General features: G+C 43.8%; 2 protein-coding genes and 1 pseudogene across 3 annotated transcripts in view; all 3 read left to right on the plus strand.

The window, feature by feature from the left end:
* The window catches only part of LOC146548228 (protein NLRC3-like), a 35275-nt gene extending 33387 nt beyond the window's left edge, over nucleotides 1-1888 (plus strand). The window contains exons 6-7 of the mRNA XM_085263822.1: nucleotides 578-751; nucleotides 1427-1888. Of these exons, the coding sequence (XP_085119948.1) occupies nucleotides 578-751; nucleotides 1427-1436 (184 nt within the window). The 3' untranslated portion in view covers nucleotides 1437-1888. The remainder of the gene's footprint in view (nucleotides 1-577; nucleotides 752-1426) is intronic.
* The window catches only part of LOC146548226 (NACHT, LRR and PYD domains-containing protein 12-like), a 242249-nt pseudogene that overhangs the window by 114658 nt on the left and 109775 nt on the right, over nucleotides 1-17816 (plus strand). The window lies entirely within an intron of this gene.
* LOC146548229 (uncharacterized) lies at nucleotides 12112-16658 on the plus strand. The gene is made up of 8 exons (XM_085263823.1): nucleotides 12112-13585; nucleotides 13707-13778; nucleotides 13878-13996; nucleotides 14080-14140; nucleotides 14231-14325; nucleotides 14761-15304; nucleotides 15497-15812; nucleotides 16525-16658. The coding sequence occupies exons 1-8, from the start codon at nucleotides 13550-13552 to the stop codon at nucleotides 16656-16658; spliced, it is 1377 nt and encodes a 458-aa protein (XP_085119949.1). The 5' UTR covers nucleotides 12112-13549.

Consider the following 17816-nt stretch of genomic DNA (forward strand, 5'->3'; position numbering starts at 1 on the left):
AATCCAGGGCTGCTTATTGGGGAAAATACTTCCTGTTTGCAAAGTAATCCCCATTTTTCCCAGAAAGAAATGTCAGTAGAAATCGATGCTCTAAGTGAGAACATGAGCCTTTCAAAAGTCCCAGTGGGTGCAGTCAAAGCAGTCCCTCAGTCCCAGTATAGAGTCTTTGGTCCAGACTGGAACAGCTGTGTGCCCAGTTTGAGCTCTCTTCAGTGCTGTGACCTGACAGAGCCAGAGGGGCCATCACATCACATTTAGAAGCTCCCCTGATGGAGCCACAACACATGTCCAATACTTAGTCTGTCTTGTTGGACCAACTGGAAGAAATGATTCAAGGACTTAGTCACAGAACAGAGATTCAAATCTCCAAAATCCAACTGGCTGCATCAGGACATATAGTCTGAAACTCTGCACAGTTTCCTGTTTGAAGCTGCTTCCTGTTGGCTTCAGCTGTTTGGAGTTTCCATTTTCTAAACTTCTACATTCTGAACCTTCTTCAGCTCTGAACAGATGATGAAACACTGAATGATTTCAAGCACTTTGTCTAATAAACTTACATCTTTCATTCTTTATACAGATTGCAGAGCTGTGGTTTGTCAGAGATCAGCTGTGATTATCTGGCAGCAGCACTGAAGTCCAACCCCTCCCATCTGAGAGAGCTGGACCTGAGATACAACTACCTGCAGGATCCAGATGTGAAGCAGCTGTCTGATCTTAAGAAGAGTCCAGACTATAGACTGGAGACTCTGAGGTCAGTAGAGTGATGGAGTGAGTGGGTGGTGCTGTCAGCAGTATTGTACTAAACACAGTCAGTATGAAACAAAGATCCAGTGTTTCCTGTAAAGCTGCAGCTTCTCAGTGAAGCTGTGAGAGGAGAACGGTGACAGGCTTCAGGATTGGACACAAACACTTCCTGTTTCTCACCTTTATGGTCACCATAGTAACGGCTGACACGCTCTGATCAAACACTGTCAACAGCCAATCAGCTCTCTGAACAAAGCAGCACGCAGACCAATGACTGCATTGATTTCCAAGTTTAAAGCAGTGAAGAACACAGTCTGTAGGTGAGGAAGAATTTAGTGAGAGCAGATGTTTGGATGGAATTCCTCCAGTTAACAGCTGGAACCGTCCATCTGGATTGTTGGGCTTGTTGTTGGGGTTCCTACAGAGCTCAGAGTGGACACACCAAGGTTCTTCTAATGAATGAAAGTCCAAACTCAAACTAGGAGGGAAAAACATTTTCAGCAACTTCAATAAAAATCCAAAGATTAGAAAAAGTGAAGCAACAATGAGTCCTAGTACAGTCCCAGCACTGACGTCCCTGCTGCTCTTTATACTGGATGTGCTGCATCACTGACTGACAGCTGATGAAGAGTCTCTGGAAACACTCGTTTATCTCCTCTGCTCTTCCTCCTTCTCTCTGCAGGTGGAGGTGATGATGGTAAACAGGACGGTGTGTGTGCTGAGAGAGGAGCAGCTGTGTCCTGATGATCCAGAGAGGTTGAAGCAGCAGCAGCTTGTGTGTAGAGACGCTCTGACTGGGCCATGTTACTGGGAGGTGGAGAGGAGAGCTTCATCCAGCAGTGACTGACAGAGGAATGAAGTGCAGATGACTGTCAGTGCTGCAGAGTGAACTGCTCTGAGAACAGCTCCACTGTCAGACACAATGTAGAGTCCAGCATCAGCCCTGTGTGTCCCTCTGGATCTGACAGAGGATCATCAGTGTATCTGGACTGCTCTGCTGCTGCTCTGTCCTTCTACAGTCTCTGCACAGTCTCTGTCTCACTCTGGAAAGATTTTACAACTTGTTGTAATTACAGAACGTTAATATAATATTCAAACATGTGATCTTCTCTTTATTTCTGAATCTTTACCAAATAAAGAAAAACCAAACTAACAAACAGAAGCTGTCGTGTCCTTTTTCACCACATCTGTGAATCTTTTCTGTGTTTTTCCTCTTTTCCTCCTTCCTGCAGCTCCATCTTCATCATTCTGTGTCCAGTATATGTGAACACGTCCAAAGCATCTGAGCCTCATGTTACCCGTTTGTGTGAGTTACGCCTGTCGTTGTGTTGTGGTGTATAAATAAGGGGCAGGAGACAGCGCTGGATCTCTGAGTTCTTTACTCTCAATTTCTGCAACATCTGCAATATATAGAAATGCAAACCTGTGAGCTGTGTGTGTTGTGCGTCTGCTCGGCCACCTCTCCTCCGGCCGTGCTGGAAGCAGCTGTGCGTTTGACAGTTTTATCGACTCGACAATAATCGAACAAATTAAATGTTCAAAAATATCAACTTAAGCACTTCAAAGTCAACAAAAAGCTTAAAACAATGAAATAATATTTCACTGACAAAACAACAGCTCATAAGAACGATACACAAAATAATACAGAAACAAACAAATAAAAGTTATTAACCAGGATCCATGTTTTTGTCACAAACACTGAATCAGCTGATTCACTCTTTATGTTTCTGAGTTTGTTTTGTGATTATAGTTCTGGTTTCTGTTTCTGTGTCTTCACTGTGTCCCACGTCTCCTTACTTTGGACTGTCTGTCCTGTCACTGAAGGTGTCTGCCCAACAAGGACGTGGTGCTGAATGCATCCAGACCCCTGCTGACTGTCTTTGCAGCTTCGGTCAAAGGTACAGTGTCCACTGTGACCCTGAGAGCAGGACACAGCCAGAGGTGAGTCAGCAGTTACAAACTAAATGCTGCTGACATGAATCAAACTGCTGGATAACCCACTGCTCATGAAAATGGCACCTTTCTGTTGCTTTTTGAGATTACTGAGAATATTTGAATTGTGACTCAGATGGCAGATCCAGGCTCTCAGCCTCCAGCTGAAACTTCCAGTCCTCCCCCAGCCAGAAGCTCTGATGCTGGGCTGAGAGACTTTGATCCTTCCCTGGATCCAGAAATCCAGGAGGGAGAAGGAGAACAGGACCTCCTTCCTGATCTGGAGAGGCCTGAGGGAAAGAAAGATGGAGCAGACAGAGCTTTGAACAAATCCAAACCTCCTGAGCTTCACCTCCACAAAGGTGCAGACACTGATGCACAGATTCACATGTGACACCTGCAGCGTCCAGCTTGTGCCGCTGACATTATCTCCACTCTGATACAAGCCTCATTCACTCGCTCACACACGTTCATACAATCACCTTTTCCTCACAGTCACACACATGAATGTAATGAGGGGAACTCGGGGTTCACTGTCATTCCTCAGGATACTTTGATATGCAGACTGGAGGCTCTGTGGATGAAACACCGACTGTCTGAAGCACTCTGAAGTGTTCATGATGGACTTCATCCTGATTAACACTACAATACTTGTTAGAGGCCTTTTATATGTAATAATATTCTTTTCCATTAAAGCTCTGAACATTCTCACTCTTTCTTGACCAGGTGTGACAGGTGAAGGACACCGGCGAATAGGAGGACAGAAGCTGAGAGCCATTAGTCACATGACTTCAGCTGCTGCTGCCTCACCAACCACTGGCCCCTCGGTGAGTCTAGAGTTACAGCAGTGACCACAGGAAGTGCACACGTGTGATCTAAAGCTACATGTGGGCCTGTGACCATCAGTCTTCTCACTGTGGTAGACGGGTTTGTGAGTCCCTGTGATGCTGGGAGTGTCCAGGACAGTCGCTCCTGATCGGGTCTCTCATGGAAAGCTGGTCCCAGGAATTCCTGGAAAATTCCTCCACAAAAGAGAACTGGGAACATAAGTGCAGAGTGACAGAGGTGCTCAGCAACCCTGCTGTTATATGGGAATAGAACCAGAATAGTCGGCAACCACTTGAGTTAAGTTAGCCAAAGAGATGCGACTCAGACTGACTTCATCATGTTGGCAACGTGTCTGCATTGATAAACTCCAGTTATTGACAAATCAGAGAATAATTCCAGTCATTCAGAGACAGATTGTAATTGTTTGGAGGATGTAATCGTTTCCCTTCAGGGAGCGTGTTGGACGCTCAGTGTCCGGGTGATTAGCTGATGCAACTACTTAGAATCAGTTTGTGAATATGAAGAAAATCAGTGCAGTCACTGGACAAACTCTGATTCTTCCTAGTTTCACTCTTGTTTCAGTCCAGTGTGACTGAGGTGGTAAAAAATGATCTGACTTTTAGCCACACAGCTGTCTGCTAGAGAAAAAGCCTTTGTGCACAACTTTCTTAAAGGCAAACGGCACCATGTTCACTGCAGCTGCAGCAAACGCAGCAAAGAGTGAAAGTTGGACTGAGAATGTTGTGACTGTTTCATGAGAAAGAGCAGGAAAACAAGCATCACACACCCAGACACAGTGCTGGGATTAGAATTAGACTTTAGAGCCAAATGTAGGACAAAAGCTTTAATATGAAAGAGGAAAACCCAACAACAGCCAGAGCATGAAGCTCAAATCTATACCAATCACCAAGAAAGCTGACAGGCCTGTGACACGTCAGAGACGCCGTTCAAATCATAAAGAAGTTGGTTTATTGACAAAATGTAAAAAACCAAAAGAATCAAGTCAACCTTCAGTTTCGAGCGAGTAGACCAATCAGGCACAGCAGCAGCTCTAGAATAAGCAACAATTTGATGTCTTACAAACAACCTTTCATATACACACATACATATGGCTCATATGCTGTTTAAAAAGGGCTCAAAGACCCAACAGATTACACAAAGTACAAAAATACTTTCATTCAGACAACAGTCAGCTGTGCACGAGACAGAGAGCCGACTACAGTTAGTAACATGGACTCACTTTGTTTCAGACACGACACAAAGTAACACAAAGCCACAAAGAGCAGAAACATCAAAAAGGAGGCAGAGCAGCAGCAACTCTCCATGAGCTGTGAGGCTAACAGCCACCCACACTTCCTGTGATGCATAATGAAAACAACATTAACCTGAAGGATGATAACAACAGAAAGAAGTCTAAGCTAACGTTACACAGCGCTCACACAGCGCTGACTGTACAGGCCTCACACAGCTACGACCTGCATCCACAACACCTGATTCTACTGAACACAAACAAGTTAATGATATATGAGCAATCCAGGGAAGGCTTCCAGGAAGGTGAGGATCCAAAGACAGCTCTACAACAGCATCAGTCAGCAACAATGTTACTAATCACTGACTCTTTCATCCTTTTATACTCAATCAAAAAGTGCTGTGTTCACATTTGTTTCTGCTGAAATCCAGAGACTGAAAATGCGTCTTTTTAAAGTTTGAATAAACTGACTGAACTTGTCACGAGTCCAACCGTGAGGAACACTTCCCCCCATGACACATCACAGGAGAACGTCTCAGTGGAGGGGGGACAGTAGCTCAGTTTAGGCAGTCACACTCAGAATCGATGCCTCCAGTCAGGGTCAAACGTGGTCCTCAGAAACCTGCAGATGTTTGGGCCAAGCTCTCACTGGTCTCTGCGTCTGTAGACTGAGCTGATGTTTCTCCAGGTGTCTGGTAAAAGGACGATGCTGCTGTCCAATGAGGCGAGGAGAGAAGTAGCCAAACAGGCGAGAGCCGTGAAGGAGGAACGGCGGGCAGCTCTGGATGCCCGACATAAATACCTGATGAGCAGGCTGGCCGACGCCGGCAGCCTGGAGGAGGCGGCGGTGGAAGACGCCATCGTCTCTGATGACAGAGTAAGTTCAGAGACGTGATCCTTCCTCAGAGTTGAACCTTTGAGTCATTAATGTCTGATTCTTCCAGTTCAGTCTGATCCATGAATTCTTTGCTGCAAACGGATCCAAGAAGCTGATTTTCTTCTATCAGGATGTCAAACAGGTAACTTTGATCACATTTCAATGACTGACACATGAAGGTCTAACCGCTCTTCATAATCTGCTGTCCTGTTTGTTGCAGCGTACTTTGTATTCATATCTTTTAATATCTGCCTTTCTCCCAGAGTCTGTCCTCCCGTCAGTCTTCCTTTGTGGACGCATCAAACTCAGCTGTGGCTCAGAGGAAACTCTTCCTCACTACGGGGAACTCTGAGGTTGGCTTCAGCTTTTTATGTTTAGTTCATGTGAGAATCACAGAAAAATGCTGATATGAGTGGAAGCTTCTGCTGGGAAATTGGCAAAGAGCAGATTATTGAACAGCGAGGCAGACAGTTCATTTCAGTGATGCCAGTTTATTAGAAACGAGGACTGTGGGGCTGCTGGAAGTCAGGACGGCCGTTCTCTGGATAAACCTGACAGCTGAGGTGGAGAGCAGGATTTATCCACAGACGGCTTCTTCCAAGCAAATGTCCTGAACACACCTGAGCTGAGGGTTACACAGTGTGTCCTGTGTGATCTCTGCTTTATGGTGGTTGAATCTCACAAATGTGACCATCAGACCTGACGACTTATTTGTGATGTTTTCATTAAAAATATCCTGGGTGAGGTGTTTGGGGCCTGTCCCATGAGGAGGAGTCTCCAGGGCAGACCCAGGACACACTAGAGAGGTTATATCTCTCAGCAGGCCTGGGAATGCCTCAGTATTGTCCTGGATATGCTGGAGGAAGTGGTTGTTTAGGGAGGTCTGGGATTCTCTGCTTAGACTGCTGCACCTGTGACCCGGGACCAGATAAACAGGAAATGGATGTTTGAAATTCAAAGAAATCCTCTTTTAATAATGAGGAAAAAAGACAGCAGGAGATCCATCGCAACTAACAAAACACTTCAAACACATCAATGCATCAACTTTAATCAACTTCATTTGGTTCAAATGAAGGAATCTAACAAAGCACTCACTAAAATGAAACACCAGTTAGTTTCCCGAGCTCAACAGGTCGAACACCTGAGTTTGGTTTGCGGTGCAGTTTTTATTTCTTCTAGATAACTTGGGTTATTTGCACAGGAAGGTTTTTTAAATGTATTTCTTAAGTACGATCTTATATGGGGGTTGATTTTATAGCATAACAGAATAATGTAATAACTCTAATAGAGTATAAAACATTTGCAGAATGAAGTACAAGGTGAAGAAAAGTCAGAACGTCCCTGTTTGAAAATACAGCCTCAGAAGGTCAGAGATGGACAAATTCAGCTACAGAAACATGTGGCCATTTTTTTTAAAGCCATAGAGCATATTACAGACGACACAAAGAGCAAACACTGTAAACTTCTAACCACAGACCTCACACAGCTCACACACGTCAGAGTGAAGCTGTCATTTCCTGAAGCTTCCACACAAGAGAACTGGCAACAAGGTGGAGTCCTCATGGATCACTAGCAGAGAAATGTGGGTGGGTGCCAGACCACATGGACTCGACTCACTTTATTTCATACAAAGGAGCAGACTAATGCTGTCATCCTTAAAGACTAACTAGAAACAAGCAGTGCGCTCGCATCGACTCGACTTGTTTTGCAAGTTTGAAGTGAGATGGTACTTTGGAGTCAGCCTCCCGAGATGATGGCTGGTTTTTGAAAAACATCTCATATTTATACAATGAGCAGCAGACTTTCCTGACTTGCAGAGGTCAACGTCCTCCTCAGTCATGCGCCATGAGTGGCACAGATACTATTCATCAAATAACTAACATGGCCTTGATTGTTACTCCAGAGACTTATCTGCGATGTAGCTTTATAGCATTTTCATTAGCAATCGTATGATTTGTGTTACAATGACCTTTGTGGACGGGCCCGGACCCCCAGGCCTCGTCCGTGACGCCGACGGTGAGCGCAACGTTTTTGTTTTCTTGCGCTTAAAATAACCTGATCAGCGTTCTGTGGACGGTTTGTTTACATTTCTCACATCTGTGATTGTTCACCCGGGTTGGACACGAGCAGAGAGGGCTTTCAAGATGAAAAAGCCAACGTGAAACTTTAACGGACGACAAAGTTTTTCAATCAAATCTCCGTCACACCCTTCCTTGACCTCATCACGTTATCCACCTTAGTCAAGGAACAGTGGTTCGGGAAAATATGCATTTGTTTTTTGGACCAGTTTAAAACGTATCTCAACTAGTGATGTGCGGATCGATACTGAAATATCGTCATTGTGTCCGGCCCCTTGGCGTGCACACTCACAACAATGGCTGAGCGTAAACAGAGTCATGTGCAGACGTATTTTACCTCCACGAACAGCTGAGACGTGGTTTGCCATACATGTGGCAAGAATGTGAGGTGTTGTGGTAACACCGCTGACCTGGTCAAACACCTCAGAGTGAATCATATCACAGAATATGACGAGCGTATGTTGAGGCGAACTGAAGAGGAGGAGAGGGAGAGGTGCTGCCAGGGCGAGACAGACGTCTCTCACGGAGTCCTTTAATGCTGCAGGCAGGCAACAAATAGCCACAACTTCAGGTTTTTCATTTCTATATGATAATTCTGCATCATTAAGTGATAAGAACAAGTAATCTGATGTCCTGTGATCATTACGACGCTATAATTTGAGATAAAATAAAAGATAGAGTAAAAAAATAAGTTTTTGTTCAGAGTATCGTATCAGATCAGTATCGTCGATACCACCCTGAATTTTACTTGGTATCAGATCGGAAAGGAAATCAGTGGAAATCAAATCCTGCTTCTACAGGTGTCCAGTTCATTCACTCTGACCCCTCCAGATAAGCGTTGCCAGTTCTCACTGTGCTGTAGATCACATTTTCTTGTGTTTGGGGTTATAACGGTTACTTTTGAGGTCTGTGTTATAAAGCAAGTTAATCCTGAATTTAACTGGAGAAGACAAATTCCCACTGCGTGGTGTAGTGCACAGCCAGGCATTCTTTACATTAGTTCGTTTGACAAAACCAAAAAGCCGAAAGTATTTACTTGGAGTTTGGTTTGATGAAATAAGTGCCAGAATCAGTGAATACAAATGATTCCAATGACATGAAAACTGGTCGAAGGACAAATCCCTCAAGAAAAGCACGACTAGCACATTAAGTTTGTTTGTAATCATCATCATCTCTAACACCATGCGCACAACAGTGATTTTGTTACAGAACACTAAGATAGTAAAATCTGGGAAATGATGATATTTCTTTCCAAAACTTCCTGTCTGGAAGACATTAAAGCTGCTGTGCCACCTGCAGCTTCTTTCAATCTATGTTATGTGAATATATCTTTTTTTTTTTTGGGGTTTGAACATCCATTCAAACTCACTCTCTGCCTAGCAAGTCTCATTCCCTCATTTCCTTGGGGTCCAGCTTCACATACGTGGCACTGAGCCTTTTCCTTTGTCACCTCTTTCTGCTACATGCCTAGCCTCCCAGTTTCTTGGTCTATTTTCTTCATTTCACTAACTACACTTCTTTTTCTTTGTAAATCTCTTCCTTCAAATACTTTCAAAATCACTTTTCTTTTTTCCCTTTCTTCTGTGCAGAGAAGACGTCAAACCCCTTCTTGGCAGTTTATCTCAATAAAGCTGTACTATCCCAGCCATCTGGTAAGTCTTCCCTACTACCCAGAGCCTGTTTATACTCCTGCATGTCTCTGCCTTCACTCACTTCCTCTTCTTGATGTCCAAACTCATCCTTCAAACTACCATTTGATGCTGCATAGCTGCATTCTCCCTGACACCTCCTTGTCTCCTGTCTTTTTGATTTCACCTTCTGCATAATATTTAGTTGCCCTGTGTGCAGCTTCCTCCACTTTCATATATTTCTACAAGTTCCTCCCTGTTCTTGAAGTATGTGTGCACCACGGCCATTTCCACTTGGAAAATCTGCCCCACATCTGTCTTTCTAGATTTCTCTCCTAAACACCACACCTACCCAACACCTCATAACCTCTGTTCCCTTCACCTAAATGTCCATTGAAGTCTGTGTCAATCACCACTGTAGTATGTGGTCTCTTGCACACAAAATGTGTCTACCCTCCACCTCCATAATATGAGTCCGCCAGCCCTCCCATTGCCAGTCAGAGTCCATAACAAGTCAAAAACATAAACAGCTCGAACGTATTATTTATTTAAAAGAGAGAGAGAGAGAGAGAGAGAGTGAGAGAGAGAGAGAGAGAGAGAGAGAGAGAGAGAGAGAGAGAGAGAGAGCTCAGTTGTCCTTGCTCTAGCATCAAGAGTCAGTGACTGGCTGTTCACTGCAGGCTCAGCAGTCCAATGGCCGATCAGCAACAACACAAATAAAAAATAAGACACGTTCTTGATTATGACAACAAACCACATCCAAAAAAATATGACAGCAACACTTTAAGTTTTGTGTGCATTCATCATGTGCAACTCTGCAGAAAGTCTCATGTCAAGGATGTGTGGACAGGGGGGCTATTAAAAAGTTCCAGTATACAGAATAGAAAACCATCAAATGAATGAAATAAAATCTGTTGTCACAGTGGTTTTTGAAGGAACAATTACTTCACAGATGGACAGCCTCATTATATTTGAGTTAAACCTGATGATACACACTTCACGTCACCCTAGTTACATGTTTTTATTTGCCATGTGTATGTTATCCAAGGGAGGAAGAAAATGAAAAAGAAAACTTTTGATGTGTCCAGACATTTCTTCACATCAGCTGCCAGCAACCAGTTTCAGCATGTACAACTGTTGCAGTAAGTGTGCTCATGCAGACCAACTATGCTGGTCCACTGTTCTTACAGTTTTTTACAGTCGCTAACAAGCGTTTGTCCAAACAGTTGTCACATTTGCAAAACTCTAAACACAATTAGCACAGCATCGGTCTGTTGTGGCCATACCATTCACACATTTCATGTCGTGTTCACCCAATATGCAGTCAGTGAACACATTTCCACAATGCTTACATTTTCTTAACAGACAAGTTATACCTCCCAGCAAAATCATGAACTGTTTTTGTAGTATCTACGAATGTTAACACACAACATCCCACAATAGCAAAAACAATATTCCAAACCTTAGATACAGTATAAAAACCTCTGCTTCTGCAATGATATGTCGGTGGATCCGACATACCAGGCGGTTTCATCCCAGGTGCATCGACTTGGATAACATCAGATGTGATGTTGATGAAAACATGTGGCCTAACCCTGAAGATCGCAGAGATTAGATGCAAATCTTATGCCTTTTTTTAGCCCCCCTCCCCCTCCCCCCCTTTTTATCTTGGCTTTTTGCTGTTGTTTTTTTGTTCAGAATGCTCTTGTGTGTTTCATGGATATTTTGTTCACTGTAAGCAATACTGTAGAACTTTCTCTGTCCTATCATACCGTGTTTCTACTGTACCTCCTGTGGTAAACAGTAAAGAAACAAAAACTTGTTTGCTTTTTACTGGAATGCTTTTGAATGTGAACATTACTGTACATGTGGACATACAGTTACCAACCAAGACATTTCTGGTGTCAATATGGTGGATTGCATGTTTCGCATGAAAATACCTGTGAAACTGAAACATAAAAGTCTATGCAGTTTTTGTAATGTCAATAATAGCCAGTATTTTGAAACCTGGTGTACTTTGATTGACTGCATGTACCTTGTGAAGTGAAAACAAGTGTTATTCTTTGACAGACTAATTTCATTTTGAGTCAGATTTATAGTGTTTTTGTACAGTTAGTGTGTGCAGAGAACGATGTGTTCTAATTTTGAAATGAGGAGTTAGTATATATTTAACAAAGTGTATTTTTGGGAAGGATATTATCCATTTGGCCAATTGTGTTTTGTAGGTGTGGGTCTGTGTTAAGAGTTTAGAAAAGGTATCTGAAGTATGGGTAGGCGCTTGTTAGCGACTGTAAAAAACTGTAATGGTGCTGCATGTTGAGAAAGAAGTGAAACAAATGTTTTGTTTAACAAGTCCACTAGTGTTAGAATAACTTGGCATTTCCAATCTGTTTCTGCTGTAGTTCAATGAAAGGTTTCAGTTACTTAAGTTTGAGAAAAACCAAAAAAAAACGTTGGCCAGCTTCCCTCAGGGTCACTCCACGGTTGATGACATGGTCCACTATTGTAGCTCTGATGTCATCAGCAATTCTATTTCTTACTCTTCTTACCCGTCCTCTCCCCCCTCCTCGTCCTCCTCTTGCTCCTCCTTGTCCTTGTCGTCCTCTTCATCCTACTTCTTCACCTCCACGTCCTCTTCCTCGGCCTCCTCTCGCTCTTCCTGCTCCCTCCATTGTACTCCACACACAGAGCTTACCTGTATCATAGTGCTTAGGCTGATTGCAAAGTGAACTAATTATCTAAAAAAGCTTTCACATGTGGCAGTTTGCCAGACAGTTGACAAAATAGTGTAAATAATGGCCATAAATGTGTATAGTTTTGCTAGGAGTGCGTTGATCATTTGGAAATTGAGTGCAAAGCAGTGAGTTGTGTTTACAGTTCTGCAAAAAGAGTGCTGTGCAGTGGATTGTAGCTACAGGTTTGCAAAGTGTGTGTTACAAAATGGCAAACTGAGTGCAAAGCAGTGTTTGTGCTTTTAGTTTTGCACACTCAGTGAGTGGTTTTGCTATAAGTATCAATAGTTTTAGGAATTGTGCTGTAAGAATCACAGTTAGGGTTTAAGCATTCAGAAAAACCTGTAATAAACGCACACGCATGCGTCTTCAGCATTACTGGGTTTCTGCAGCTCCTGGTTTCCTGTTTAATACATTCACACAAGCAATCAAACGCTATGAATCGTTCCACAATGTTTGCAGTCACTTTTCTTATCCCTCCTGACTCAAGAGCATAAAGCGATCTACGTTAGCTCTGGGAATTCTGACGGTCGTTCAGTAAATCTTTGTTTAATTTCTTTATTTGCTTTTTGGAGAAGTGAAGGTACAAAAACCTCGTCAATCAAATTTGCTTCGGTGGACAGAAAACAGCCGTTGTAGACTGTTTGGGGTTACCTTTTATAAGTATTGAATTTTCAAAAGTGAAGTCAGTTCTTCTGACCAGGTTCAGACCAGGATGAACACAAGTATGATACTGGACCCACTAGAGAACTGGTCCCAGCTGTGGGTTCACCTCCTCCTGCTGAACTCATAGGACAGACTCTAATGTAGCATCACGTTCATCGGTCACTCCTGACCTCCTGTGAAGCATGACGGATGTGTAATTAATGACTTCATTATTTGGGGGCATTATTGCTCTAAAAATCATATTAATAGTATTATTATTATTGTGCTTTAGGCTGCACTGATAACGCAGAGGTCTCTTCTTCCTCTGGGCTGTTTAAAGGGCCAGTTTGTCCAAAGCTGTGTATATACCAGCTGCTGTCAGGCTTCAGATGTCTGCATTAGTCCACAGTCCACTGTTTGTAAGCCATTGCTTTACTGCAAAAGTTCCCATCTACTGTAAAGAAATGGAGATAAGCAGGCACATAATATGAAAAGGCATGCTGTAGCTGACTTTGTCTTTTCTGATCCATCGGTTTGTGTGGCTCTTTCCACAGGAGGGACCTAACCCACACTTTATTTACTTATATGATACGTTTAGTGGAGTGTAGTGCAAAATACACAGTGTTTGCTTTTAATTTAACAACATGAAGCTGCATCAAGTTTCCATGGTGACTGCTCAAGAAATTCTGCATTCATAAATAAACATCAGACTGTCAAAAGAGCTCATCTGTGCGAGACCACCGAGCTGAGAGCATTTTCAGGTCCAGATCCCCCGTACGCCATCGTTGGAGAGCAGTTGACGTTTTTCTTCCTGACTTTGATTTGAACACGTTTAAATGGAAAAGAGTCAAGGAATCTATAAGCCTATCAGGGTATGTGACGCTTTTGCTTTTACTGCATTTCAGTAATTTGAAGAATTTGATGTCGTTTTAAAAGTTGACAAACTGAAAATCATTTTAAGTAACAATGACTAAATTGCTATTTCTTTGACAGGTGTTGTTCAACACACCGATTTATGAAACAGCTGTAAAGATCTGCTGGTATCTTCCGGGCTACAAGGCTCAGGTTAGACCCAGATTCATGCAAACCAAAGCTGACAGAAAATATCAGGTCATTTCTGAGGACCTGAGAGTGGTGGTGATTAAATGTCTCCTTTACTTTTAGGTTGCGATAATGACGGAGTTTCTCAGACTTCAGCAGGAAGATCTAATTCCACCGAACCTCACTGCTGAAGATCTGAGAGATCTTTTGGTGGAGAAGAGCAGGGAGACGCTCAGAGAGCAGTGAGTTACTGTCACGCCTGAAAGTCTGTTTGTGATGACGTGTAAGTGCTGAGAGAAAACCTCTGCTTTGCTTTCTTTTGAAGGCTGTGGGAGTTTGAGTTAGAGGATTTTGACGAAGAGGAAGCCAAACCTCTTCTAAGGCTGGTAAGACGAGAAAACCCACAAGACTTTTTTTTCATTACGTGCACATAACCTTTACACATAAGCGCACTGTAAATGTGTTTTCTGTTTCAGGTGTGGGCGGTGAACGTCAGCAATAAAATGAGGGACGTTGAATTTGAAGCCAGGTTGCTTCTTCAGTTCCCAGAGGCCGTACCTCCTAAATTTCAGTGAGTCACATGTAACATACAGTTATTAACCCTGTAAGACCCAACCCATCAAAAAACAGCCAGAAAATTCAGATTCTTTGGAACTGAGATGTTTATCAACCCTTTAAACAAAAGCCACACATGAGTTCTTTGCTATGTCATGTTGTGTATGATTTACTTTTATTGTGTATTTATTTTTTGTATCACATTTGATACACTGGGTGTTTTTGGCAACTTTTTGTTAACGACAATGTTAACTTTAGACTAAAAAAGAGTTTTGTCCACAACATTTAGAAATTATAGCAAGTATTGATCATGTTGATGAGATCGAGGTCTCAGAAACTCATGTATGATACAAAGGTGGTTACAGGGTTAACAGTCCAGCTACAGTGTTTCAATATTTAAATGATGCTTTGAATATGTTTAACAGATAACTCTTATCATGTTTTTCTACAGAGCACCTAAACTCCTCAGCGCGGTGAAGGATTACGTTGAAATCCTGAAAAAGAAGCAGCAGGAACAGCCTAACAGCAAACTGCTCACCGCGCAGGAGGTAGTGGTCGAGGTAGTTCCCCGCGTTCTCCAGGGCTTCTGGGAGCTTCCTCCTCGTCCCCTCCTAAACATGGCCTCCCAGAGTCTAAGTATCCTCTCCACCAGTGTCACCAAGGCCACTTTAGATCGTGTCTCCAAGAGCCTCACGGCGATGGAAACACAGGCCGTCTTCACCCGCTCTATCCGAGACGATCTGCTCGACAGCATCCTGACGGAGATTAGACAGAAATTTCCTGAAGAAATTCTGTCTATCCAAGTTGCAAACTTTGCACCCCTGTTGCTGAAGACCATTGCTGATGTAGCAAGGATCCGGATATGTGAAATCTTTGAGCCCCCTTCAAGTCCTGATGTGAAGAGCACAAATGGTGAGCGCTCCTCTGACGGCCTTTCAGTGGCAAATGTTCCACCAGCCGAAGAAGCTCTGTCAGAAAGTGTTGCAGAGCCCGACGTTCCCTGTGAGGAACTTCTTTCTGAAAGGGCATCCAGTCTGAGTACTCGAGACCTTACGATCGAAGGAGCTTTGTCAGAAAGTGTTGCAGAGCCCGACGTTCCCTGTGAGGAACTTCTTTCTGAAAGGGCATCCAGTCTGAGTACTCGAGACCTTACGATCGAAGGAGCTCTGTCAGAAAGTGTTGCAGAGCCCGACGCTCCCTGTGAGGAACTTCTTTCTGAAAGGGCATCCAGTCTGAGTACTCGAGACCTTACGATCGAAGGAGCTCTGTCAGAAAGTGTTGCAGAGCCCGACGTTCCCTGTGAGGAACTTCTTTCTGAAAGGGCATCCAGTCTGAGTACTCGAGACCTTACGATCGAAGGAGCTCTGTCAGAAAGTGTTGCAGAGCCCGACGCTCCCTGTGAGGAACCCTATGGCGAGTCCAAATCCTGTGTTGAAGGTGAAGCTCATATGATCAACGGATCTTGTTCTGAAATTGGGCCGGTTCCTGATGTTCCCTTTGAGGGTTTTTATCGCTTTTCAGCGTTATTTTGTTATCGTTTTTATCATTAACTCTGTTTTCCTGGGTCTTTTCACGTGTGTTATGAATAAATCTTCTTTTTCGGTACCGGTACTAGTTTTATTTTGTTGTATTTATCCGCGACACCTTAAAGGCCGGTCCGTGAAAATATTGTCGGGCATAAACCGGTCGGTGGTGCAAAAAAGGTTGGAGACCGCTGACCTAGATCACGTAAATTACACAATTGAAAGCATGAAAGCATATGTGTATTGTTTGTGTATTTATGCACAAGCATTCATATATATTCAAATCATTAAAAAAAAAAAGTTCATTTGCCTGTTACTACCACACACCAAATCTGGTCGTTGGTACTTGGTGAACTGAGAGACACAACAGCAGAGGTCACTATTAATGCTATAAAAGAGGCCTTTGCAAGACATGCAGTTGCCGAAACTGTGGTATCGGACAACAGGCCGCAAGTTTCATCAGAACAGTTCAAGCACTTTGCTAAAGAGTACCAGTTCACACATGAAACGAGCAGCCCCAGGTACCCCCAAGCCAACGGGGAGGCAGAACGCGCTGATTGTACCATTAAAGACTTGAGAGGACTGTGACTACAGCAGAGCACTGCTAGCGTGCAGGGCCACCCCACTGGAACATGGGCTCTCACCGGCACAGTTGCTCATGGGGAGACACCTGCGTACCTCTCTGCCACAAGCTGCTGCGAAGCTGGTGCCAAAGTGGCCCGACCTACAGGCTTTTCGCGAGAAGGATGAGGAGGGGAGGCGTGAGCAGGCAAAACACTACAACCGCAGACATAGAGTCAGGACAGAAGGTGTGGATTACTACTGAAGGAACCACTGGAGCAGTAGTTGGACCTGCCAGTGCTCCCAGATCTTATGTGGTAGAGACAGACAGGTTTTCTAAGGAGAAATAGGAGCCACCTCACACCAACAGGGACTGTTACCAGATCTGGTCGAGCGGTGAGACCTCGTGTAAGATTGGATGTGTAATTCTCTGAAGTTATCCATTCAGGCCCTATTCAAAGCTGGCTTAGGCTGTTAGAGATGTTTACAATTATGTGTTTCGTTTAAATGTAAGTGAACAAGTGAGAGATGTGTATCATTTTAACGTTTGATAATGCTCTGCATTCCTGTTCTTGTGAGCTGAGTGAGTCATTGTGAAGTATGTCTTTAGCTAAAAGGAGGTGTAGCGGGAGACTACTGTACCCATAAGGCTGTGTGTGTGTGTGTGTGTGGGGGGGGGTATGATCTAAATTATAATATTGCTGACTGTCTGAGGCAAAATTTCCCCAAATCGAATCGAATCGAATCATGGATTGAATCGATTCGGGCAAGGGCGTCGATTTGGCATGGACGGAGGGGACATGTCCCCACCAATATCCAGCGATTATTGAATTGTCCTCACCAATAATTTGATCTCTTCGAGTAAAGAAAAGCAAACCTGATAGAAAGAAGAAAAAAAAAGATCTGTCAACGTCTCATTCACCCAGCGGTGCCGAAAGAGTTAAATTACGTCCTGTACTGGAGTCCTACCTCATGTGACAAATATGGCCAATGTGATTGGCTGAACCTTTCAGGGAGCTCCGTTGAGTTTTAGCAGCGGCAAGCCTGCGCTCCCAGGAGGAGAGGAGGACGGCAGCAAAGAGGAAGAACCTGGATATAAGAAAGTATTTTTCAGAGAAACCTGTAAGTCACTTAAAGCCAAGTTCACTCATAATGTCACGGTCTGGCTGGCAGACCGTGGGGGTGTAGGGAAGGAGGACACAGGCGCGGTGCTCTATGTACAAGCAGTGCGTTTATTTACAGCGATGGACAGACATGACAATAAATCCCGTGCTCTCCCGACTCCCGTGACGTGTCCTCTTCCCAGTGCTAGTGCTCCTGTCTCCGCTTCTCCGTGATGAGCACCCCGTGCTCGCTGTCCTCTCGTCTCCCCGTAACTCCTGGGGACATAAGAGAGAGGAAGCCGTCAGACACACAATAATGC

Source organism: Mchenga conophoros, linkage group LG23, assembly GCF_057382185.1.
Source record: "Mchenga conophoros isolate Kocher_MC1m ecotype Shallow Benthic linkage group LG23, M_conophoros_male_GT1.1, whole genome shotgun sequence".
NCBI lineage: Eukaryota > Metazoa > Chordata > Actinopteri > Cichliformes > Cichlidae > Mchenga > Mchenga conophoros.